This window comes from Mustelus asterias, chromosome 15 (assembly GCF_964213995.1).
Source record: "Mustelus asterias chromosome 15, sMusAst1.hap1.1, whole genome shotgun sequence".
NCBI classification, from domain to species: Eukaryota; Metazoa; Chordata; class Chondrichthyes; order Carcharhiniformes; family Triakidae; genus Mustelus; species Mustelus asterias.
In genome coordinates this window covers 59,349,587-59,376,961 of record NC_135815.1, presented here as the reverse complement: position 1 = coordinate 59,376,961, position 27,375 = coordinate 59,349,587, and the positions used below count along the sequence as shown (strand labels likewise).

Genomic DNA, 27,375 nt, shown 5'->3' with positions numbered 1-27,375 from the left:
CGCAAGCATTAAGGCTCTAAGCTCGTCTGTCTTGCCCGTGACGCTCCTTGCATTGAAGCAGATGCACTCCAGACCTCCAGGCCCACTGAGGTCATCCTCCCAGAGAATGCTCTTCCTCTTAGATAGCCTTGTCTTCGCCCCAACCTCATCCCCAGCCTCTATGCTTATTGACCTATTGTTCTGATCCCCACTCCCCTGCCACATTAGTTTAAACCCACCCGAACCACACTAGCAAAACTCCCAGCTAGGATATTCGTGCCCCTCCAGTTTAGGTGTAACCCGTCCTTCTTGTACAGGCGCCATCCTCTCTTGAAGACTTCCCAGTGATCCACGAATTTGAAACCCTCCCTCCTGCACCAGTCCTTTAGCCACTCGTTCAGCTGTACAATCTCCCTGTTCCTAGCCTCACTGGCACGTGGCACTGGGAGTAGTCCAGAGATCGCTACCCCAGAGGCCCTGCTTTTTAGCCTACTACCCAACTCCCTGAATTGCTCTCGCAGGACCTCCCTGCTCTTTCTGCCTACGCCATTTGCACCAATGTGGACAATGACGTCTGTCTGGTTACCCACCCCTTTTAGGAAGCTTCTTCCCCGCTCAGACATCCAGGACCCCAGCACCAGGGAGGCAGACTACCACCCTGGAGTCTCGTTCGCCCCCACAGAACCGCCTGTCTGTGTCTCTAACCATTTCATCCCCCACTACTATTGCTCTCCTGGTTCCCCTCTTTCCCTTCTGAGCCACAGAGCCCGATTCCGTGCCAGTGACCTGGCCACCGTGGCTTACCCCTGGAGGGTCATTTCCCCCCCCCCACAGTATCCAAACGGTATACTTATTTTGGAGGGGGACAACCACAGGGGATCCCATCACTGACTGATCTCTCCCCTCCTCTCTCCCGTCTGACACCCATCCCTTACTGTTAAGGGGGACAACCACTGGGATACTCTCTGGTATGTGACCTTTACCCTTCCTAACCGTGACCCATGTGTCTTCCTCTCGTGGCCCTGGTGTGACGACCTGCCTGTAACTTCTATCTATTAACTTCTCATTTTCCCTGACTAGACTAAGGTCATCGAGCCGCAGCTCCAGTTCCCTAACGCGGTCTCTCAGGAGCTGCAGTTCAACGCACCTGGTGCAGATATGGACTTCCGGGAGGCTAGGCAACTCCATGAACTCCCACATACGACACCGACAGCAACAAACTGGCTTCCCACTCATAATTACCCCTTTCTTTAAATTATTGGAAGAACGAAGAACAGCACCTACCCTGCCTGCCTCTGCCTGTTTCCTCCTAAGCCCGTTGAGCCAAAGCCCTTCAGCTCTCACTCTGCTCCCAGCTCACTCCGCTGCCCGCTGAATAGTGCAGCCTACTTTTAAACATCCCGCATGCTTAAAAAAAACACTCCAAAAAACCCTTCCCAGAACACCCCGCAGCCTACTTCCGGTTTACAGTTTGAAATTTTAATTAATTAATAAATAAATAAATAAAATCCCCACTCACCTCAACCTCTGCCTCACTCACCCTCTGTCCCCACAGGCCTGACCAGCCAATGCCCCCTCCCCTAATCCAGTGCCGATTGCCACTCCCAGGAACTTACAGTTCATTAACTCTCACATTTACTTCACTGTCTGTCTACAGAAACAAAGGAAATGACTGCCACCAACATCACTGTCACTGTGTCTCTGACATCTCAGCATCACTGCTGGGATGCTCAGCTTTTGGTTCTCTTTTCCAGGCCAGTGATAAGTGTAATATTGCTGGGGAATAGGACCTTCCTCTGCCTAGGGATAAGTCTGTGGCCAGAACCAAAGTTATGTGTGACTTTGGAGCAACATCACAAATAAATTGTACAATTAGCAATGCATAGATGACATTTGAATTATTGCATCTGAAAAGTTAGGCATGTAAGGTAAAGTAAAAATCCCAAAGTGAACGAGCATAATTGCAGTTAACTTTATGCAACAATTTTATAATTTTAGCATGCTCATGACATTATTTTTTCTCAATTTAATAAAAATACCTTGCAAGCCATAATCAAAACATCTTCCACCGTATGGTCTGGTTTGATAGCCATGATCGCTGCTTGGTTATCAGGGAAGCAGACTCGAACAGAACACTCTGAAGGACTGTCCCAGATTGCACCCTCTGGTGCTGGAAAGTGGATGTTCAAAGTTCCATCTTGCTCATGCTGAAATAAAGTTAATACGAATTAATCATGAATTAAATTTCCCCCCTATTTTCTATCATTGCTGATTATAATACCATCAGCCAAGAAAGACACATTTAAAGTTAAATATTGTTTTTAACTGAATGGGCCAATTTGATTCATTGCTGAACAACTTGAACAAGAAATTGCTCAGTTAAAAGTCCTTCACTGACACAATTAAGGCAGCTACAACTTTTCAACTTGCATATATGCATAGAGTTACAGAACTTCAATGTAAACAACTGTCGATTACCTCTGCACACACCTGCATTACCTTTGACATTGTCAACTTGCCCCAATGAAATGAGGGAAGTTATTGACACAAGCACAGAAACCTAAATCTAGTAAACATAGCTCCTGATCATAATATAAAATAAAATTCTGAAATAAAGCTGGAACATTGAGCACTCAATTGGTTCTTTCCCCCCCTCAAGATTTATATCTAATCCAGGAATTGAAATCTCAATTATAAAAAGCTGATGACTCATTCGCAAGCGAGGAATTACCTGGGACGACTCAATTACTGTCTTGTGGTACTCCCACTTACGTATTATCCTCTACCTAATATATCTGAGCCTTTCGGCTCATGATGTTGCTCGGTATCTGAAATAGCACTAACTGTATCATTACACAGTTGTTGCAGAATTGAACATTTTGCAACCCTGCGATCCCATTTTCACTGCTTTACAAAGAAAATGCCATTTGAAAGGGACTTCCATCCAGTGAATTTTATACAATCATAGAATCCCTACTGTGCAGAAGGAGGCCATTCGACCCATTGGTCTGCATCAACTCTCTAAGAGCATTTTACCCAGGCACACCCCTTGACCTATCCCCAAAACCCCACACATTTATCCCGCTAACCTACACATCTTGGGATACTAAGGGACAATTTAGCATGGCCAATTCACCCAACCTGTGTATTTTTGGACTGTGGGAGGAAACCGGAGCACCCGGAGGAAAACCATGCTCATATTTGGCTCATATAAACACATAGTTGGTTTTCAACTTTCAATAGTCCAATGATGTGCGGGTTAGGTTGATTGGCCATACTAAAATTGCCCTTAGTGTCCAGAGATGTGTAGGTTAGAGGGATTAGTGGGTAAATATGTAGGGATATGGGGGTAGGGCCTGGGTGGGATTGTGGTCGGTGCAGACGCGATGGGCTGAATGGCCTCTTTCTGTACTGTAGGGTTTCTATGATTTCTATGATAGTTAGCTCACATAAACGGATTTTAAAGGTACAATTTAAATCTGTGAATACTACAATCCATTTTATTGTAACAAGGTGGCATAAGGTAAAGCAATGTTTTCAACTGTGGTTCAGTAATACATTCCAGGAATCACAAAAAACTCTAATTTGACATATGACATAATATGCAATATGATGAGTGATTAAAACCAACAGATCAGTTCAAACTTTCCTACCACTTCATTTTACCGAAATTTTGTTTCCAGTTTTGTGAGTTATTTTTAGTGCCAGAATTTGTTGATGTTAACTCATTTACAAAGGGAAAGCTAATAGAAAGCCTCTACTGTGAGACATGGAAATGGCGTCAGCAGCCATTTTTTTGGTAAATGAATAAAGTATTAGCATCAGAAAAGGAAAACTAGTGCTTTGTAAAAACATTGGCCTGAATCATTTGACCCTGGGCCAGAAACGCAGAGTCTGGTCGGCTCCTGGCTCTGCAAATCCAACCTGGGTGAAAGCGCCTTGGAAGTTGAAATTTTAGTCCTGTGATACTGTGAAGAGTCAGGCAAAGCCACCACGGAATGAGTGCAAGTGGCTGCGGGGTATGGAGGTGGGTTGGGCTGAAGGTGCAGCAGCACTGTGTCAAAGATTTCAAAAAAAGCATTAAAGAAAAAACAGCCCTCCAGCCCCAGCCCTCATCATATTCTCCATACCCCATCCATACTGACCTATGCCTATCTGCCTACCCCCACATCCTCCAACCCAACCATGCCCTTATATCCCCATGCCAACCTATGCCCCTCTGCCTACCCACGGCTTTTTAATAGTACCGACACCACCTCATGACCTCTGCAAAATCCCCCCATGGTCCCTATGCCAACTCATGCCCCCCATCCACCACCCTTTTCCCTTACATCTACCACGTCAACTCACCCAGTATCCACCTTTTGCAGATGTCAGGAGCCATGTTGAGATGAAATAAGAAGTGGCTACAGTCGATTTTATTTTAAAGAAAGCTCATTCATAAAATCTTATTCAATACACATACATTCCTTCAACTATGTAATCCTTCTAAACCAAACATTGGAATTCATAGTCCCATTTCAAAGACCCTATAACCACAGAGCAGTCAATCAAACTGTAAAATGGGAGACACCCTACTGTGATAACAAGGGGTTGTGAAATCAATCATGTAGCATCAATCCAGTAATAGCTTATAGCAACCAATAATTTTATGAAACATGCCAGATGGAGGGCAGGTGGTTTTAAATTCCTTGCTGGCTTGACTGTTTCCTTTGACAGTTCATTTTTACACTTTTAAGAGTTCCAATGAACTTGAAAGTTAATGAGTTTACGCAATTTTACACACATTCATGCCTACTTTTCACATTCCAAAGACCACTTTATCTTTCACAACGGGGTACCTGACTTCCGCAAAGTGTCCCAGTAAAATATCCAAAGGGATACCCTACCTCTCCAAAAAAGAACCCCACCACTCCAAAAAACATTCAGAAAGTTCACACCTGCTCCTATCAGGTCTAATCTCTGGACATCATGTTTCACACGACACCAAAAGTAGACAAGTGTGGAGGCAGTTTTTGATTTATGTAGCTGCCTCTGTGAAACATGCATCTGCAAATCTCAACCTACTCCCATTCCTAAAAACATTTGAATATACAGTATATTGCACCCCTAGTCAAGCTGTTCCAGTACAGCAACAACATTAGAATCTACCCTGCAATTTGAAAATTGCCCAGGTACGTTCTGTTAGCAAAAAACAGGACAAATCCAAATAGGTGAAATACTGCCCCATCAGCCTACTCTCATGTCACAAGTAGCCTTACATTCACACTGCAATGAAGTTACTGTGAAAATTCCCATGTCACCACACTCTGGCACCTGTTCAAGTATACGGAGGGAGAATTTAGCATGGCCAATGCACATAAGGAGCACATCTTTCGGACTGTGGAAGGAAACCAGAGCACCAGACAGACACGGAGAGAATGTGCAGACTCCACACAGATAGTGACCCAAACCGGGAATCAAACCCGGGTCCCTGGTGCTGAGAGGCAGAGTGCTAATCGCTGTGCTACCGTAATGGAAAGGTCTTCAACGATGCTACAAAGAGGCATCTGCTCAGCAATAACCTGCTCAGTTTAGTTTGTGACTTTTCATTACTATGAATGTAACTTAAATTAACCCAAAAATGGTTGGGTTACAATAAATTCTAGCAGCCAGATTTACTTGCAGCTGGTAAGTGGCAATAATATTCATGTCACACAAGTCCCAAGCAATGACCATCACCAAGAAGAGAAAATCTAACCATTGCCCCTTGACATTCAATGGTATTACCATTGTTGAATCCCCTCTATCAACATCCTAGGATTACCATAGACTAGAAATTCATCTAGACCAGCCACATAAATACTGTGGCCACAAGAGCAGGTCAGAGGTTAGGAATTCTGCAGAGAATAACTCACCGCCCGATTCCCAAAAGCCACCATCTACAAGGCGCGTGTTTGATAGAATACTCTCCACTTTGCCTGGATGAGTGCATCTCCAACAATACTCAGGATGAAACAGCCTGCTTGATTAACACCACATTCAACATCCACTCCCTCCACCACTGACACACAGTGGCAGCAGTGTGTACCATTGAGAAGATGCACTGCAGCAAATCAACTCCATTGACAGTACCTTCCAAACCCGTAACCAAGGATAGCAGATGCATGGGAACCATCATCTGCAAGTTTCCCATCAAGTCACACATTATGCAATTGGAATTAATATTTTGCACTTCCTTTACTGTCACTGGGTCAAATCCTGGAACCCCCTCCGTAATAACACTGTGGGTGCAAACCCCACATGGACCGCAGCAGTTAAAAAAACAGCATACCACCACCTTGGCAAGAATAATTTGTGATGGGCAATAAATGCTGGTTTAGCCTGTGACGCTGGTCTAGCCTGTGACGCTGGTCTAGCCTGTGACGCTGGTCTAGCCTGTGACGCTGGTCTAGCCTGTGACGCTGGTCTAGCCTGTGACGCTGGTCTAGCCTGTGACGCTGGTCTAGCCTGTGACGCTGGTCTAGCCTGTGACGCTGGTCTAGCCTGTGACGCTGGTCTAGCCTGTGACGCTGGTCTAGCCTGTGACGCCACATCACATGCATGAAAAATAAACACAGTGAAGTTATGCTGAAAAAATTGGGATATGTGCTGTTATAACTCACCACCACATCTTCACTTTTGCTAATTTGTCAGAGTGTTTAATCAACATCTGGTACCGAATCTGCAGAAATTTCCTCCAATATTTGGAAGGCTGAAGCCATTGACTCAGATCTTCCAGTCTCGAGATAGTCAGACACCAGAGTACCACAAAATATATGTGTGGGACCAATCAGAGGTCTCAGTAGAAACACTACCCCAGTACATTCACAGGAACTCTAAACTTCTGACTGCCACTTTTACTCTGCCTGGAATGTTCCATGATATACCAGAACTACACAGACCTGGGTTATTTATCCTATACTTACATGGATTTACTTTCTTGTTCAGAACAGGGTAAAAAAAAAAGTGCAACAGGAGGCTGAGGCAGACAGGAGAACACTGCCCGGCAGTGAGGAAGACTGAACACTGTTGGGGGGGGGGGGGGCGAGCCCTGCCGGGGCAGAGGGTGGGGAGGTGAGCCATGCCGGGGCGGCGAGGGATGTGGGGATAACGGTGTCGGGGCGAGGGCAGGGAGGAGGGCGCTGTCAGCGAAACATCATCAAGGGTGGAATTTGCATTGTCAGTGGGGTGATGCTTTACAATTTTGGGGGTTGTTAGCTCCAGGTAATCTGGACGTTAACAGTCAATTTCCCATGGCCAATCCACATAACCCACACAGGAAACGGGAGCACCCGGAGGAAATCGACGCAGACACAGCTAGAATGTGCAAACTCCACGCAGACAACCACCCAAGGCTGGAATTGAACCCAGGTCCCTGGCGCTGTGAGGCAGCAGTGTTAACCACTGTTCCACTATCTCGGCTCATCATCTGCTAATATCCTCATTTGTGCCCTCATCGCCTCTGTTGTAACAAACCTCTGGCTCATCTCGCATATTATACCCTCAATAAATCTGAGGTCATCTGAAACCAACGTGCCTCTGTCTTAACTCACATAAAATCCTGTTCACCTCTCATCACTGTACCCATTAACCTATAGTGAGCTCCAAGTCAAACACTACCTTGAATTTAAAATTCTTATCTTTGTTTTCAAGTCCTTCCATAGCTTTGCCTTTCCCTATTTTTGTAATCTCCTCCAACCGCATAAACATCCAATATATCTGAACTCATCAATTCCAGCCTCTGAGCATTCCTATTCTACCACTGGTGGCTGGACCCAAGCCTGGAATTCTCTCCATCCCCCTACTTTGCTTTCCTCCTTTAAGTCACTCCTTAAAAACCTGTCCGTCTGACCAAATCTTTAACCTCTGCCCTAATATCTCATGCGGTTCAGTGTCCTATTTTGGTGGGTGAAACCAGAACTCGGGGGCATAGCCTCAAAATAAGGGGGAGCGGATTTAGGACTAAGTTGAGGAGGAACTTCTTCACCCAAAGGGTTGTGAATCTGTGGGATTCCCTGCCCAGTGAAGCAGTTGAGGATACCTCATTGAATATTTTTAAGGAATAGATAGATAGATTTTTGAACAGTAAAGAAATTAAGGGTAATGGTGAGCGGGCAGGTAAGAGGAGCTGAGTCCACGAAAAGATCAGCCATGATCTAATTGAATTGCGGAGGAGGCTCGAGGGGCCAAATGGCCTACTCCTACTCCTCGTTCTTATATTTCAGAATGCTCCAGTGAAGTGCCTGGGGACAGTTAATGGCTCCGTATAAGTTGTTTCTGTTACTCAGTAACTTTGAAGAATATAGAGCATAAGTTCCTCCCAAGAGACTGAGGGAAAATGTACTGCATGGTGTTTATTTTGTTAGGAAAGTCAAACTTCAGCCAAAAAAGGAACACATTTGCCTTAACAACCTCAGGATGTCCCAAAACACTTTACAACCAATGAAATACTTCAAAGTGTAGTTGCTTTTGTAATGGAGGAAATGGCACAAACAATGTGCAAATACCAACAACAGCAATGAAGTAATGACCAGATGATAAATAAACTAAGGTTACATTGAAATTGGTCAGATTATTTCTAGACACGATACACGGACACTCATGGCTGTTTTTGAGTAATCCAGGTTATTGTTCAAAACGGCCATTTAGATAAGGTACGGGAGGGCTGCTAGTTAAACCATATCACAGTGGAGGAGGGAAATCGGATGGAGATGGGGACGGAATGGATATTTAAACGGTCAATTAAAAATGTATCAATATGTTCAACAAAAAAAAAATCAACATTCACTTGATCTCTTGACTGCATTGCTGAAATCACTGAATTGAAGCGGTGGCAGTATGACAAAATGTTTAGGGCACAGTAGATTTTAACAGTGACAAAATACAGGTTTTTCAATTTCCCAAACAGCAAGTTCCATCTGGTCAAAGGGAGGCTGGACATAGCCATCACGAAGATGACCAAGGGACAAAATAATTTTTAGTTCTATTACTTATTTAACTTTAAAGACAGTTTAGATATGACAATTAAGATGTTTAGGCAAACTGTTTAGCAAAACTCAATTTGTCTTGATTAGACAAGATTAAGTACTTAAAAATAACTAACCCTACATGAGAAAAAAGTGGACATTATGCTTAGTGTCACTTACAAAATGTGTACGGCAATTTCATCAAGCAACTTGGGATAGGCAATAACTGCAGGCCTAGCCACTGATGCCCATATCTCATGAATGAATTAAAAAAAACCAAAGTTATGAAGTCAATTCAATACTTAAGTCTCTACAAATATTGAAACACAAAGCTTGCCAAATAATCGGATTGATGTAACCAGGAGAAAGCATTGCCCATGCTATAAACTCAGATTGTTTTCACTAGAAAGATGGAGTCTGAGGGGGCAACCTGATGGAGGTCTACAAAATTGAGAGGCACAGATAGGGTGGATAGTCAGAGGCTTTTTCCTCTTAAAAAGGGTGGCAAGGTCAACTACAAGAGGACACGGGTTCAAGGTGAGAGGGGAAAAATTTAGGGGTGACATGCAGGAACGTTTTTCACACAGAGGGTGGTGTGTGTCTGGAACATACTGCCAGTGGAAGTGGTGGAAGCAGGCACATTCGCAACGTTCAAGGTGCATCTTGACAGGCACATGAATGGGAGGCGAACAGAGGGATAGTAACTACATATCGGCAATAACTAGTGGGTCTAAATAAGGATTAGCAGTCGGTGCAGGCTTGGTGGATGCTGTTTTGTTTTTTGTTCTTGTAAGTTAATTACCCCTGAGATTGCTGACAGGCTCAGCAAAAGAAAAGTTTCTTTAGAAGACAGAGGGTAGCAGTGGAGGGGTCTTTTTCTGATTGGAGGTCTGTGACTAGTGGTGTTCCGCAGGGCTCTGTACTGGAACCTCTGCTGTTTGTGATATATATAAATGATTTGGAAGAAGATGTAGCTGGTCTGATTAGTAAGTTTGCGGACGACACAAAGATTGCTGGAGTTGCGGATAGTGATGAACATTGTCAGAGAACATACCGCAGGATATATAGATAGGCTGGAAAATTGGGTGGAGAAATGGCAGATGGAATTTAATCCAGATAAATGTGAAGTGATGCATTTTGGTAGATCTAATGCAGGGGGGAGCTACACAATAAATGGCAGAACCATCAGGAGTATAGACACAGATCCTTAAAGGTGGCAGCACAGGTGGAAAAGGCGGTGAAGAAGGCATATGGCATGCTGGCCTTATTGGACGGGGCATAGAGTATAAAAGTTGGCATATGATGTTGCAGTTATATAGAACGTTGGTTAGGCCACATTTGGAATACTGCGTCCAGTTCTGGTCGCCACACTACCAGAAGGACATAGAGGCTTTGGAGAAAGTGCAGAAAAGGTTTACCAGGATGTTGCCTGGTATGGAGGGTATTAGCTATGAGGAGAGATTGAGTAAACTAGGTTTGTTCTCCCTGGAAAGATGGAGGTTGAGGGGCGACCTAATAGAAGTTTATAAAATTATGAAGGGCATAGATAGGGTGAACAGTTGGAAGCTTTTTCCCAGGTCAGAAATGACAAACACAAGGGGCCACAAGTTCAAGGTAAGGGGGGGCAAGGTTCAATACAGATATGTGGGGGACGTATTTTACACAGAGGGTGTTGGGGGCCTGGAATGCACTACCAAGCAAGGTGGTTGAGGCAGACACACTAGGATCATTTAAGACTTATCTAGATAGCCACATGAACAGACTGGGAATAGAGGGATACAAACGGATGGTCTAGTTCGGAACACATGATCGGTGCAGGCTTGGAGGGCCGAAAGGCCTGTTCCTGTGCTGTATTGTTCTTTGTTCTTTCTCTTTTTGTAAATTTTCAACTGATGAAGTGTGCCCCTGAAACTAATGCAATTACAATAATAATGCTGATCCAATAGAAAATAGATGTCAATAACTTAGTTTAAAAATCATTTTATTTCCATTAGCCTCAAATTTCTCTCTTCCATTTATTTACTTTCATTTTATTTTTTCTACATTTTATACACCTTAAAAACGTTTTAATGAGCTTCCCTCTGATTCTCAACTTTCACTTTGGAGGTGGGAATAACTTTTAAATAAATTGATCAAAGCCTTTTTTCTTTTTGCCAATCAAAAACCAAACATGTTATTGACATGGCCGCAGCTAGTTTCCTGTGCCAATATGGGAGCTAAGAGTTTATTTCACAGGAGGGGAGACACACATGGAGTAAACTTATTGAAGACACATGAAGGTTTGTAATCTGACCACCCACAGTCTGATTTGAACAACATATGGAAACCTTTCACTACAGAGACAGAGAGCATATAACATCACAGGTCACCTGAGACTGTAATTTAGCCTTACCATCATTGATAGATGTTTCAGAAGGCAATTCTTTTACTTTCATTAATCGACAACTCCAACATGAAAAATCTTATCAGTGAATTAATCCTCTGATGAATGTAGAACAGGCAAATTTATTCTGAATACTTTATACACTGTCAATTTTATATAATTTATTGCACAGTGTAGAACATCCACAGCTGGATGCAAACCAAAATTTTAAATTGCTGGGATTTAAGACAAGCAGCTGGGAAGGCCCACAAATGGGGTCTTCCTGAAATCTGGTGGTCATATTTGGCTTGCAGCTGGTTCCTCAATGAAAACTTCAGGAACTCATTGCTACCAGAACAGGTCTCTCAACACAAAAATTTCTACTAAAGCATTTATTATCTTGCCCAAGGAATGCTGCTGAAATGGAACCGATTGTTTCTTTTGCTAACTGTATTAGTGTGAAAGAAAATGTTGATATTAAAGGAAAAGCATTGAAGCAAGTCATTTAAACCTCTTTTTGCTATAACCAACAATATTAGCAAGCTGATGACAACCCAAGGAGAAAGATACTGAGAGAAATTATAAACCAGCACATAGCAAAGCAATAATCTGTGGCATCAAGAATAAAATGGACAAAATGAAAGGTTTTAATTATAGTGATTGGAACATGTGCAACTAATTTCAGGATCCTGAATTCTACAGAATTAACCAATATATTACCCCATTTTTGGAGATCTAATCTGAAGTAGAAATAACTCTCTAAGCCGGAGAATGTGAATTGAACATTTTCTACAGACTCATGCCTTTCTTTGTTGCTACTTGGGAATATTTAGAGAGAATCATCTCTATAACAAGTTTTGTAGAGGTTATATGATAACTGCATTGTGAAAGAACTCATGAGCAGTTTTCAAAAGATATTTCAGCAAATGAAGACAAATAAATTAACACAATGTGCAACATACCATAGATACTCATGTAAAAGTTGGTATCATGTACTGTGAAAGCTTTAAGGTAGCCTGGTCACTTTAATATCCTGGCACAGTGGCACTGCTGGGGTGTCATTGCCAGTGTGGCAGGGGAAGTTCTGCCAGCCTCATCTATGGCTGAAAGGCACCTCCAGTTCAGGCATGCGATTCCAGCATAAGTATTTGAAAACTCATTTTGGGAAAAAAGTCAGCCCGATGTTCAGATCAAAGAGCAAGCCTGCTTATAAACATTGCATTAGAAAAGAGGAAGTTTAATAGCCTTGATCTGTTAATCAGAGCAAGCTTGTTTATAAATATTATGATTAAGAACAAAAGCAAGTACTTGAGATGCATTCAACTGTGAAGAGAAACAAAAATAAACAAAACTCCTGTCTGCTGTGTTATGGCCTCAAGCTGTCAATCAAGAGGCTAGTTAAAGATTCTGAACCATGAAATTGAATGTAAACAAAACTATTCAAAGCATTTGAGCTTTCAAGAAGGCTCAGAGTCTTGAAAAAAAGTGTTACAACCCCATCCTTTTAAGAGCAGGTGTGGGGAGAACAGGAAGGTCTTGAGACTTACTTGATTGTATCAACAATGAACTGCTTTGGAGCTGTAAATCAGAGCAGTTCCAAGCGGCCAGGCTGCACCTGTTTATTCAGGCAAAAAAGGGAATTCACCCAAGTGAAACCGACATCTCCTGTCAGTCAAAGCACTTCAAAAGGGTCTACTCACACCTGGGACTACTGCGAGAGAACAAGAGAATCTCTTCTGTAGAATGAAGTGCTACTGTGATTATGAAGGCTTCCAGGTGTCATGGGGAATGGGTATTTAAATGACCAGACCACTTAATGATTTCACTACTCAGACAAGAATGGAGATTTTGAACAGAAACCTGCCAAGACTGAACTCCACTTTTCCCACGGCAGGAAGGGGCAGTTCAGCCATAAGACCCCCAACCCGGGTTAGATATCAACCCCTTCCTCCAACCCGAGCCCACCAAGCTCCCAGATCTCTTGGACAACCCTCGCTGTGCAGTTTAGCAGCAGCAGAGGGACACATGGGCACAAACTTTAACCCCTTGCCTCCCCGGAAACAAGGTTCCTGGTCCATGTTTGTCAGGCTCTACACCAAATTCCACCTGGTGGACTTCCCACTTGGCGATGGGGGAGGGGGGGAATGCCTTTTTTTTGGCTAACGCCCAATTCAACAGGCCACTGTAGTTCCTGGAGTATTGCCCCTTATACTTTTAAAAATTCCACCCCAAAACCAATTTTGCATTGCTCATTCCATTCTGTTCTTTGTCCTCACCTAGTCCACACTGCTCCTGATTTCAACAAGAGCTGCTTCCTGTTGGCAACCTCAATTCATCACTGATCAGACTGCATACTTAGGATGCAGCAGAAAATTAAATTCAGCTAGCAGAAATTAAAAACAGCACTTATTTCTAAAACATATCCTGTGCCATCTCAGAAAGAAGAAATACTTTGAGACAAAGTGATAATTTAAGCTGTTTAAATGGCAACCTTCTACTCTAGGTTTTGCTGACAATGTTTCAAAGAAGCAAATGCCCAAAGTTGGATGTTACTGCACAGTAGCATTTTTGCAATAACACAGAGTGCAGTAGCATGAACCCAATCTCAGTTTGAGTATCAAATGCAACATCACCTCCCAGGGATATTTGTATACATCAGCAACTTTGTATTAGCTAAAGGCCAACTACAACTGGTGGCCCTAAGCTCTGGAATCCCCATCCATTTCCCTCTTTGCTTCAATCTCAAAGTCTCATTTGGGTTGACAACAACCTTTGTCTGATTATGCTTTTCTAAAAACACCTTGGGGTATTTTACCATGTTAAAGATGCTATATTAATGCAGGTTGCTCTTGATTGCAAAGGAGAAAAATTCAAATGATATTTTTTTAATTTTAAAATGATCTCAAATATTTCACGATCTTTAAATTTCATTGGAGAATTGTGCCTGCTGTTACATATTTGCAACAAGAAATGATTAGTGGTTTGCACAAGAGTCCTTCTTAAATGTCACAAAATCTAATACATCACTGCTATCCTTGCACCCCATACCCACCCATTTTTGTTGTCATAAACCAATATACACACTTGATCAAAAATTTTCCTGGATGAGAATTCCTCTTTAATATACTATTTTACTTTCTGATCAGGCATTATTAATTTGATATCATGATATTTGATTCTTAATTTCATTAAAACCATGGAAAGTGCCATCAGTTATATTGGAAGCTGTAAAATCTGTACTGCTTAAAAATTGCATCTTTACTTCTAAAAAAACCCCACTCCCATTAGATTTTCTTCAAAAACCACACGGAAACAAAGAAACAATCCTCAAAAGTATCCAGAAATTCTGTAACTTAAAAGCCATCTGAAAAATGCAAAAATCCCACTGCATCTACTTCAAAAATACGCATCTTAGACCCTCCTCGGGTGAAACTAACATAGGAATTATTTTATTTCCCCATAATGTATTATGAAAAGAAATAAGTGGAAAATATGCATAACACGTTAAGTTCTCAAAGTGCAAACAAGGACAGTTCTGAAACGCCTTCTGGGGTGGAGATGGGGGAAGAAGTGGGAGCACATAATCCATACAGTGAAACTTTGGGCTGGGGATGCAGTGGGGGGTGGGGTTGTGGGGGAGGAGGAGATGAGTGTGTCCCATGACTACACTCCAAATCAAAAAGAAATCTTGTGAATATTACATTTATTAAAGGTCCCTAAGTGCCTGTGATCAAAGGACCACCCCCCCCCCCCATCCAAAATTTTGGAGTATTTGGTCATTACAAAGCGATGGAATGTTATTTTTCTGTACCCATTCACAAGGTACAGATATTGTGTTCGGTCTCTCACCTCATTGCAAGTCAGTGGTAACTGTAAGGCTGCACAGCCTGGCCCACTATTGCACTTGAAAATCTAAAGAGATTACAGCAACAGTTACACATTTTGGCCATACATTTGGATTTGTGGCTGCATCTCGGCACCACACAAACTAGTTCATCAATGTTTGGTTTTTAATGTAAATTATTTAACATTCATGGAGCATAACAGGTAAATTATTCACAGCAAGGACCATCTCGATGATAGTGTTCTCACCAAGTTCAAATCTTTCGAATTATGTTTTGGATAATATAGCTTTCTGCTTTTCATTATTTAACACGAGAATGGTGGGAAAGCGAAGAGACATTGAGTATGAAGAGACTAGTTTATTGTTAATACTGGCATGTATTATATGGAGCATTACAATCAAATATCATGTCCACTTCCTAGACATTGCACCTACTAATTTTGTACTCAAATATGAGATCACAGAGCTGTTAAAGCATTTTTTTATGCATGTGCTTTCGTTATTAACTTTAGATAACCCTTTCTAACAAAACATTCTTAATGAGTGTTCTCACCCATGATCACATTGGATGAAAAGATGAGCTAGATATAGGAGACAGTTTACCAGTATCGCCTTGAGTTGCTCAGCTGTAAGAACCTGGGGCTTACTGCACAAGTGTACACTTCAACAGGCAATCGGAACATTCCAACAATAATCAATTTAATAAATAGACCATTTTAGAGACAGAATGTCAAAGTTAATAGATAACTCTTTACACAACTACCCAATTAACAGCTGATGTCTCCATCTCTCTGGGTGACTAAGTATGTAGGAATGCAGGAAATAATCAAACAAGTTTTTTAAAAAACTCCGGAAGATTTGAAAAGAAAAATTTGCATTAAAATGTAGATCTGATCTAATCTACTTATTCATTTTAAATCAACAATATCTATAGTTATCAACTGAAACTTCAAATGCTAATAACGCCAACCTCAAATTCAGTACTGAAAAAAAATTATGGGCCAATTTTGCATCAATTGGGTAAAATGAAACCTGAATACTTTCAACTGCAAAACGAGAGTTCAAGTGCCATATTTGATTACTATTTACACTTGCACTTCCATCAGGGTTGAATTTGCAATTTCTATTTCAAGTTTTGGTCAGGAAATGGTCACTTCCTGAATTGCTCAGCAGCACTCTTCTGCTAAGGGGAAAGAATGACATCTACATGCAATTGAGGAGAATGCTACAATATGAACTTCATTAACTTTCTATCTTATCCCTCCCTTTGGGCGATGGCGGATTAAGGAGGAAATGTCAATGACTGGGTTTCATTACAACCAATACAATCAACAGAATTTCTCTAATAATGCATTACTTTAAGACCAGAAGATATCAGAAATATAATAAAGAATAATCATATATTTCAAAACGGGCAATCATGGCTGACCAGTTATTGAATTCTTTGAAATAACAGGAGAAGCAGACATGGATAATGCACTCCATTTTACATATTTAGTTTTTCAAAAAGCCTTTCATAGTAGACTCCTGATTGAAGTTAGAGTATGTGGAGTCGGGACAATTAGTAGAATGGATAGCAAGCTGGCTGCAAAACAGAGTAGGGATTAAAATAGTTATTCAAACTGAATGAGGTAGGAAATCAGGTTTTGTCGGGATCAGTGCTACCCTGATCCCGACAAAACGACCCTGTTGATCACCATTTACATTAAAGATTTGGACTTAGAAATTGAATAGAATAGAAGTAGGTTTAAGCTACTAATTCATGGCAACTAGCTGGTTAGAGAATTTTGATCCCAATTCAAGGGGTGAAAGGACAGTGCAATACTAACCCATTGCAACACTCAGCCTCTTCTGCCTTTAATAATTTCAATTACAATAATGTTACACAATCAATTAGCAAAGAATAAACAGTAAGACACAGAGTCAAATGTAAAAAAGACATAATCTTTACTATTGCTGGCCTATAATCCAGCATATAAAATAATGAATTTCTCTTTACCTCCTTTACAATGACGAGCCTAAAATAGTACAGGTCAACTAATAGCCATTGATAATGGGAAACTGCACAGAATCACCAACACATTTCCCTTAAATTCAACAGCACATATTTAAAATGCACAGTTGGAATTCTGTAAAACTGCCTTTAAAGAATCTCCATCATTACCTCTTCCCATACCCTCTCCAAAGTTTCCCTCAGCTCCAAATTTAAAGGAATAGTGCATAAAATGGAATTATAATATTTACATCCATTTTTCTTTTTCTGGTTTCCATATATGCAAACCCAGCAAAAGTGTCACCATAGACACTGCCAAGATATTTTACTTCAATGCAGAGTACATAGCTCAGAGGGGAACTTGCAGTTGGTGGTATTCCCAAGCATCTACTGCTCTCGTCCTTCTAGGTGGTAGTGGTTGCGTGCTGGGAAAGTACTGTCAAAGGAGCTTTGGTGAATTTCTGCAGTGCATTTTGTAGATGGCCCCTGCTGCTGCCATTGTACACTAGTGGTGACGGGATTTAATGTCTAAGGGTATGGATCAGGTACCAAGCATGTGGGCTGCTTTGTCCTGGATGGTGGTGAGCTTCTTGAGGGTTTTTGGATCTGCACTCATCTCAGCAAGTGAAGTGTATTTCATCACACTGACTTGTGCCTCATAGATGACTTTGGGAAGTCAGGAAGTGAGTTATTCACTGTGGAATTCCTAGCCTCTGACTTGCTCTTATAGCCACAGTATTTACATGACCAATTCAGTTTCTGGTCAATGGTAACCCCAGAATGTTGACGGTTGGGGATTCAGCAATGGTAATAGCATTGAATATCAAGGGGAAATTGTTACATTCCCTCTTGTTGGAGATGTCATTGCCTGGAACTTAAGTGTCAAGTAATAACTGTGCCACACATCAGCCCAAGCCTGAATGCTGTCTTGGTTTTGCTGCATATGGAAACCAACTGCTTCGGTATCGGGAATGGTACTGAACTTTGCGCATGATTGCACAATCATCAGCAAACATTCCCAATTCTGACCTTATAATGCAAGCAGCAGAAGATGGTTGGTCCTTGGACACCCTGAGGTGCAGCAAAGTTCTGGGACTGAGATGATTGACCCCCAAGAACCACAACCATTTTCTTTGTGGTCGGTATGATTGCAACCAGAGAACTTTCCCTCTGATTCCCATTGACTTCAGTTTTACATGTGCTCCTTGATGGCACTCAAAGTCTGGACATCAAGGGCAGTCACTCTAATCTCACCTCTGGCATTCAGCTCATTTGTCCGAATGAAGGCAGTAATGAGATCAGGAGCTGAGCAGCCCTGGCAGAATCCAAACCGAACATCAGTGATCAGGTTATTACTGAGATGGACACCTTCTATCGTTTTGTTGAAGACTGAGAGTAGACGGATGGGGCAGTAAGTAGCTGTGTTGGATTTGTCCTCCATTTTTGTGGATAGGACATACCTGGGAAATTTTTCACATTGTCGGGCAGATGTTGTAGCCATACAGGAACATCTTAGCTGGGGATCTGGCTAGTTCTGGAGCATGTCTTCATACTACAGCCAGAATGTTATCAGAGCAATAGCCTTTGCAATATTCAGTGCCTTCGATTGTTCCTTGGTATCAAGTTGAGAGAATGGATATAGCTGAAGATTGGCATCTGTGATGCTGGGAACCTCAGGATAAGGCCAAGATGGATCAGGGGTGGGGGCGGGCAGGGCGGGCAGGGGGGGCGCGGGGGGGCGGGGGGGGGCAGGCAATGCTTTACAGATTGTGGTTGAAGGCAATTCTGCTGCTGCTGATGGCTCACAGTATCTCATGGATGTCCAGTTTTGAGTTGCTAGATCTACTGATACTCTATCCCATTTATCCTGGTGGTAGTATCACACAACACAATGGAGGGTGTCTTCAGCATAAAGATGGGACTTCATCTCCACGAAAAGTATGGGTTGTCACTCCTACCAATACTGCCATGGACGGATGCATCCACGACAAGTGGATTGGTGAGGACAAAATCAAGTATGTTTTTCCCTTTTGCTGGTAAAATTACTGCAGTATTCTTCAGTGCTGTCACAATGCAGGTTTATGGTACTCAGATCATGAGAGATTAAGTTACATTCAAGACAATTCATTAACATCACAATGTTGAGTATTAGCTACCTGTTAGCCTCTGCAAGATCAATTCCAATCATGATACATTCCTACAATTCTAACACAAATTTCAAACATCAATAGTTCAACAACAAATGCTTCATTGGATTAGATGAAATTAAATGCACTTAACCTTACATTAATAATATTGATATTTATTTGGTATGAAGAGTGCAAGTCTATAATTATCGATCTAACAGGTTTCCAGTAGCTCTTCACAAGATTAAATGAGATTAGAATGTTCCTTCCTAAATCACTACGAGCTAAATCAACAACACATTCAATTCTATTCATACAAGGAAGTTAACAGCAAACAATGAGCTGCATTATTGAAATTCAACTGTGCTTGGTCCACTCAAACAGATACTTTACCTCACCTACATTAAACAATTCATAATATACACTTCTTTTGAGTTATGAAGAACCCTCTTTGTATGATAAAGGAAAGAAATACTTTTGCAACATACTTCGAGGAAGTTTCATTAAGAAAACAAGCACAACTCTTGAATGTTACTTTATGGGTTGAAAGATTTGAGTAAGACATGCCTGCATAATCGGGGGTCTCTTTTCTTTTCCTTTTCTTCCAAGGTCGTCTAACCCCTTCAGTGAAGAGAACAAACCCTTCTTACTTCTTATTCGCTGAGACAGGGACAACGTTCTTTTCCTGAGTGTTGCTTCATCTCTGGAACAATTCTTCAAAAGAAAACATAAAACCATGTGATGTTTATCCATTTTACTTCAAATTTCCATCCTGCTACTAATGTGCTTCTTAAAATCTGATGAATTGAGAATGTAAAAAGTCATTAAGAAATTTTTCAAAAGTACACTTATTGAAAATTGGGACAACGGAACTGGAATTGAGGCACTCACTTGATGAAGGAGCAGTGTTCCAAAAGCTCGTTCTACCAAATAAACCTGTTGGACTTTAACCTGGTGTTGTGAGACTACTTACTGGAACTGAAATTATTATATAAAAATAAACCATCACAAGCTACTTGGAGGGGGAGGGGGGTAACCCCCCAAAACAGAAAGGCTTGGGCTAGTGAGAGGCTAAAATGTTGAATTCTAAATCCTAATTCCAACTCTGCTCCTAGTCTGCCCACCTCAATCAGTTTTAATAATGACTGGCTAAGTTCAGGCAACTAATTTGCTCCCAGGTGGTGGGTTTGCAATTGAAATATTAAGAGCTTACGTGCCTCATACTTATGCATATTTTCAACTTATTTTTTGACAGCTAGTTTTCCTACGTTCTTGGAAACCTGACAGCAACAGGGAACAGAGGACTGCCAGATCCAGGGAGCAATTGCTGTTTCACTTCTCTGCTGATTTGGCATACTGACCTCACAAACCCTCACAAAAAGCCTGCCCCAAAACTTTCTGATTTTCCAAGGTCACACCTACCAGATACTACAACCTGTCCTCGAGCAGTCCCCACCCAACTGGAAGTCAGGCTAACATTGGATGGAAAACCTGTCAGTGAAGTCACACAAATGCCACACAGTTATGACCGCAAGTACATGGGGAAGTCTTCTGGATCACCGGCATATTACCACCAACGCTCTCCGCTAGGTCAAAAAAGTTAATCTCCCACAACATTGACAGTCCCACAAAGGGTTTAAACTCTGTAAAGGTGTCGATGATTCTGAATTTTGTTGCAATGCCTATGATTTTGAGAGTTTGAGATTGTAAATTTATTTTGACAGAAGTGCAGAATGGTCTATATATTCAGTTGCTTTATAGTAGGCAAACCACATTTATTGCTGTAATGAGCCAAAATGATCAGAGAAGCCAATTTCAAAAATAACTGAATTTTAAATTTATATTTAGTAACTTAACTAAATATTCAAACATAAACCATAAAGGTTTACAGCCACAGGACTCACTGTGCCAATGTTGGTACTTAGCTACAGCAATCAAAAAAATAATCCCACTGCTCATTCTAGCTCCCTGTGCATGAGTCACTGATACAGTAGAAAGTTTATTTAAAGGATTGGGAGGAGCAAAGAATGTGACACATAATCCCAGCATATGGGATTTTCAAAAATACAACTCGTAATTTGTGAGAAGTAAAGGGAAGATCAAACAACATCATGAACACATTTACCGTACCTAGTGAAATACATACACACGATGGGTCTTGTAAACACGTTAAGAAAACATATGGTTCACATGCATTACATAAATTTATTTTTAAAAGAGCTATATGGTTTCATTCTCACCAGAAGGTTCTTAAATAAATGAGAATGATTTTTGCATGCTGCACTAAATGTACACTTGAACTCATGAAACAGAAAAATGTGGTGTCTGAGGACATTAAATAATTAATTATAAGTTTTCATGGATCTCTTGGAAGTCCAGCTTCAATTCCCAGAGCGCTGAATCAGCAGACTTAGCAGAAGTGAGCTTAAACTTTTCAATTCCAGGATACAGCAAGTCCTGAGAAACTTTTAAACAGTTCAGTGGCCAGAAATTGGAGCCCAGACACATTGTAGGAGAAACCAGATTACCGAGTAAGCACCTGAACTCGAGCTCGCTCCGAAAAGAACAAAAACGACTGAATTGATAGAGTGGTTCAATACCAAAGAATAGAAAAAGAGGATGACTGTGTACCAGATGCCAGAACAATCTTCAAATTAACAGAGTTCGCCTGCAATGGAAGAGCCCGCTGACTCCTCTGACAATAGTGCAAATGAGATATGGAAGGATTATAAGGCTTCTATACCTCCTGAACCGGTGAACTCAGAGACTTGAAGGGGGGGAGATGGGGTAATAATAATGATGCGGTGAACAAGAATACATTGGATAAAGACTTTTGGGGTGGGGAGATGTAGTATAAAGGTCTGCCACATATAGGGTTAACGAGGGACTGAGTGTATTACTGCTCTTAGTGATATAAGGGAGCACATGACCCACACCTGGGTGTCAACCTAGTGTTGGACAGAACCATGTGCACAAGCAAGCATGGCAACAGCTCCTACCTTGAACCCTTGACTGTATAATATGTGCATAGTTATTTAGTTCATAAATACATACCGTTAACCTATTACTGAAATGATAACCAACACCCTACAATCCTAACCATGTTCATTTTAATAGCTTAAATTTCCAATAGTTTGTTAAACTTATTTTATTTGCTGGTTCTGCAAGTTGAGTCACTAAAATTACCATTTAGTGTACAATCTGTTTCATGAGTTCAAGTGTACATTTAGTGCCGCATGCAAAAATCATTCTTGGGAAATCCTAGAGAGCAATAGTCCAATTATCTTTTTGGAGTAACAATTAGAACACAATAGTATAGGAAATCCAAAAATGTGCAGGTTAGGTTGATTGGCCTTGCTAAATTGATCCTTAGTGTCAGGGGGATTAGTAGGGTAAATATGTGGGGTTAAGGGGGATAGGGAATGGGTGGGATTGTTGTCAGTGCAGGCTCGATGAGCCGAATGGCCTCCCTCTGCATTCTAGGTTTTCTATGAAATCTAGACCAGAGATTCCCAACTGGTGTGCCATGGAAATAAGATACGAAATTATAAAAAATTTATTTGAATAGAACTAAATATAGCCTTCGTTCTCAGCTCCACGGTCGGCATCTCCAAGTCCCAACAAACCTTGGGTCTTCCACGCATAAGCCAGCCGGGAAAGGGCCGCACATGCACGGTTTGGATTTTTTACATTTGGTCAGACCCATGCACCGGACTAATAAAAAATTCAAACTGCGAATGGGAGGCTCTTTCCCGGCTACTGCATGTGCGGGAGACCACAGGTTCCTCAGGACTTGGCGATGCTGGCCACGGAGCACATGATGACGACCCGATGTAGCTGCATAAGAGGCAAAACGCAAAAACGGTGCAAAAACTGTTTTCTCCGGGGAAGGTCGAAAAAAGACAGCAAGAAGTAAAAAATAAATAAAAAGTTCCCGATAAGGGGAGCAGACAGGGAGGAACCAATAAAGTTGAGAAAAGAAGAAGCAGGCTTCAAATTAGAGAAAGGACTACAATGAGCAGACCTTAGTCGAAGTGGTCTCGAGAGAAGCCCTCGTAGTCTAAGAGATAACAAAGTAAGTTATTTATTAGTCACAAGTAAGGCTTACATTAACATTGCAATGAAGTTACTGTGAAATTCCCCTAGTCGCCACAGTCCGATGCCCGTTCGGGTCAAGGCACCTAACCAGCACATCTTTCAGAATGTGGAAGGAAATTGGAGCACCCGGAGGAAACCCAAGACAGACACAGGGAGATCGTGCAGACTCCACACAGACAGTGACCCAAGCTGGGAATCGAACCCAGATCCCTGGCGCTGTGAGGCAGCAGTGCTAAGCACTGTGTCACCATGCCGTGATGCACGAGGGAATTTGTGTAGTGTGGTGTGTTTGACCACAATTTGCCATGAATAAGTTCTTGAAGAGAAGTGAAGAATCCTGTTCTGATTCAGACGTGGCCCAAAGAACAGAATCTTGGGAGATAAAAGCCAGGTTCCGTTACTGACAGCACAGTGACAACTACTCGGCCATTGGATATTAGTGGACTGGTGATGTCTTTTGCCCTGTACCAGAATGCCTATTTTGCAAGGAGAAGCTCACAAATGCTACAATGGTACCAAGTTGAAACAATGTTTCAGTACAAAATATCATTCATTCTCCAGCAAGGATATACAGTACCTGAGAGAATAGGGGGAGGTGATGGCCTACTGGTATTTTCGCTGGACTATTAATCCAGAAACTCAGCTGATGTTCTCGGGGCCTGGGTTCAAATCCTGCCACAGCAGATGGAGGAATTTGAATTCAAATTTTAAAAACCTGGAATTAAGCACCTGTTGACCATGAAACCATTGTCAATTGTCAGAAAAACCCATCTGGTTCACTAATATTCTTAAGGGTACTTGGTCTGGCCTACATGTGACTCCAGAGCCACAGCAATGTGGTTGCCTCTCAACTGCCCTTGGGCAACTATGGATGAGCAATTAACGCTGGCCAGCCAGCCCATGTCCCACAAATGAATAAAAATAACACGAGGCAAAAATCGATGTATGATGGGAGTGTGCGCGGGTTTCAGATGATGCTCAAGGAGACGTGTTACCTGGTGGCTGAGTTCATAGTGAAATCAAAGAAACTGAAACTCTAATTCAGCCACATACAAAAGTATTGAGAGTGTAATGTTGGGAGCTGATGCTGCAAAAGAAAGATAAAGTCCCTCTTTCTGATAATACAATCTAACAGTGTATTGATGAAATGTCAGCTGAGAAGACTTTCATTGTAAACTTCTTAAACTAGTGAAAACTGTATTAAATAGTAGCTTGACTGTTTTTGGGTTTTGTTTATAAAAAGCTTTTGCTCGAGGGCAGCTCAGTTGGAGAAAACAGGTGGTGTGCTTCAAACCTCTTTGTAGTGTAACAGTATGATGTGAACCACTGACCTGTACAACTAAATTATAAACAGGGCAAAATGTGCGAGATTAACTTGCATCATCACTGTGCAGTATTGGCTTTTTCATAAACAGGAACCTAACTGTGGATATATAGAATAGAAAAGGTAACGCTACATCAATTAACTCATTAAAGAGGCACCTGGTTGAAAACATTGAAGGTCAACAGGAAGAATAGATCTGGAAATACAAATTAAAACACAATGGTCACTGGGACACTATTCAACTTCTCAAACCTGAACAGATTGAAATGTTAGGTAGATATTTTGGAATTTCATTATATACATCGGGGCTGGGGGTTAGAGAAAAAATTTGCATGGCATTACACAGATTGTTATGCAACTCCTTCAGGATGTTAAGTCGATTGTCGATACATATAGTGGCATGAAATGTACACACAAGAATTAAATTGGATGAATGGTGATTATTTTTGTGCGAGGCTTTCGATCATCTAAGAATATTTCAGTTTTTGGTACATTCCACATAAAGTGTAATGGTTAGAATGACTTAAGTGGAAAGGACTCATTTTTTGCTAAAACGTACTTATTTACTAGTCTTTGAGAAATGGTTTCTCAATCACAAATAGAAAGATTTTCATTTTGTCTATTGATATGCAGGAAAAATATGATGAATTCCCATTTATTTCACATCAGTTCTCCTTGGACTGTAGTGGAAATGTTTTTCATTTTATGACTCAGTGTTATATGCTATCCCAACAATTAATGAACACATTTTGTTACCTCACAAGAGGAAACAAAACATGGGGGGGACATCACTGGTTTACATTACAACAGTCTTCCATACACATCGTTTATCTTTCACTGATTGCCGTCTAAATATCTGTCCAACTTTGATTTTCTTTGAACATTTAGTTCATGGGTAAGACAACTGAAAGAGGACAAGAAACATTTGTCAAGTGAGTCAAAGTTGGGTTTTCTTGCATTTGACCAGGAGCAGCATGTTCACCCTATCTACAATGAAAAAGGAATGCATATTTTAATTGCTTTATTTCTATCACAATATTAACTTATTTTTGTTTTAAGTAATTGTGAATAGAAAATCAACACTTAAGGAGTCCTATGATAAAATGAATTTCTGTTGAAACACATGCAAAAGATTAATCTTATCCACTCTGTTAATTCTTCAAAGAATTTAAAGATTGATCAAACCTTCCCTTTTGAAATCCATACTGGTTACACTTATGCTCAGTTTCTATTATATTTTTGAACAAGGATTCCTTTATTTTTCCTGCCAGCAGTGTTAAACTAAATAGTCCATAGTTTCCTGGACTTTTTTTCTCTCTTTATTAAATACCCGTATGGGAATCACATTAGCTGGCACTGGCAATATTCATTTTTCTAATATATTATATATAATTATAATTGTACTCTAAGATCACTTAATTTATTACATGATGACCTGAATTTTTTGCTGAATGTGAAAAGGGGTGCCTGAGGGAGAGGAGAAGAATGGAAGAAGTCAATGTTTCCTTAGCAATTTTCCAGTTTATCCTTACCAGTGCATGAAATGAAGAGGCGGAGAAGATGCCTAGCCTGCTAAGCGCCAATTTGGAAGGTCGACTGGCAGCTGCAAGGAGACTCTTGGGGTTGGGTAGCTCACCTCCCTGTAGACTAGCCAGGTAACAGCGCATTCGAAACAAGTCCACATTAAACTTCTCCAGGTTATGCTCCCACTGCTGGATCTGGCAAGGAAAGCATTAGCAGAGAATTATTAACCACAGTTTTCAATTCATACAGCTTTATGGATTATTTTTAGTTTCTATTCAAAATAACATCTTTATGAAAACGATGTATTTTATGTAGACTTCATTATAGTCTCAGTATTCCTCAACACTATTTCTTGGCACAAATAGTGGAACAACAGGCTCTGTTATCAGAACATGTCACAAAATGTCAATGGTGATTTCGCATTGTTTAGATCTAGACAGTAGCTCATAAATTACTTATTGAAATTCACATAACAATACCTCCTGTCAATCGAAAAGGAGGAACATATTAACACTAAACTACTTTATGTCGGTTAAAGTTACTGACATTCATTTACTATCAATGATTTGCAGAAATAAATTATGGTCATGTATGTTTTTTAGTTCTTTCACGGGGCCTGGATGTCACTGGCTAGGCAAGCATTGATTGCCTTTGTCTAACTGCCCTTGTGGGTGATGGTGGTGGTGAGTCAACTTCTTGAAATGCTTCAGGCTATCGACAAAACAGGGACAAAAACTAAACTCTAGAGGTGAGACAAGAATGACTGCCCTTGACATTGAGGTAATATTTGACCAAGTGTGGCATTAGGGAGTCCCAGCAAAACTGGAGTCAATGGGAATTAGAAGAAAGCTCTCAGCTGATTGGAGTCATACCGAGTACAAAGGAAGGTAGTTGTGGTTGTTGGAGGTCAATCATCTCAGCTCCAGGACATCACTGCAGGGGCTCCTCAAGGTGGTGTTTAAAGAAGTTTAAATCACGGATAGATGGATTCCTGATCGGTAAGGGAATTAGGGGTTATAGGGATCAGGCGGGTAAGTGGAACTGATCCACTTCAGATCAGCCATGATCTTATTGAATGGCGGAGCAGGCTCGAGGGGCTAGATGGCCTACTCCTGCTCCTATTTCTTATGTTCTTATG

The 27,375-nt window shown here is 41.2% G+C and overlaps 1 protein-coding gene across 2 annotated transcripts in view; it reads right to left on the bottom strand.

The window, feature by feature from the left end:
- LOC144504529 (rho guanine nucleotide exchange factor TIAM2-like) overlaps positions 1 to 27,375 on the bottom strand; it is a 314,348-nt gene that overhangs the window by 155,541 nt on the left and 131,432 nt on the right. The window contains exons 7-9 of one of the 2 annotated variants that reach the window (XM_078229959.1): positions 26,246 to 26,431; positions 19,859 to 20,005; positions 2,019 to 2,186 (exon numbers count right to left, since the gene is read on the bottom strand). In XM_078229959.1, the coding sequence (XP_078086085.1) occupies positions 2,019 to 2,186; positions 19,859 to 20,005; positions 26,246 to 26,431 (501 nt within the window). Of the gene's footprint in view, positions 1 to 2,018; positions 2,187 to 19,858; positions 20,006 to 26,245; positions 26,432 to 27,375 lie in introns of those variants that run through there. The other variant, XM_078229960.1, reaches the window with a different exon arrangement.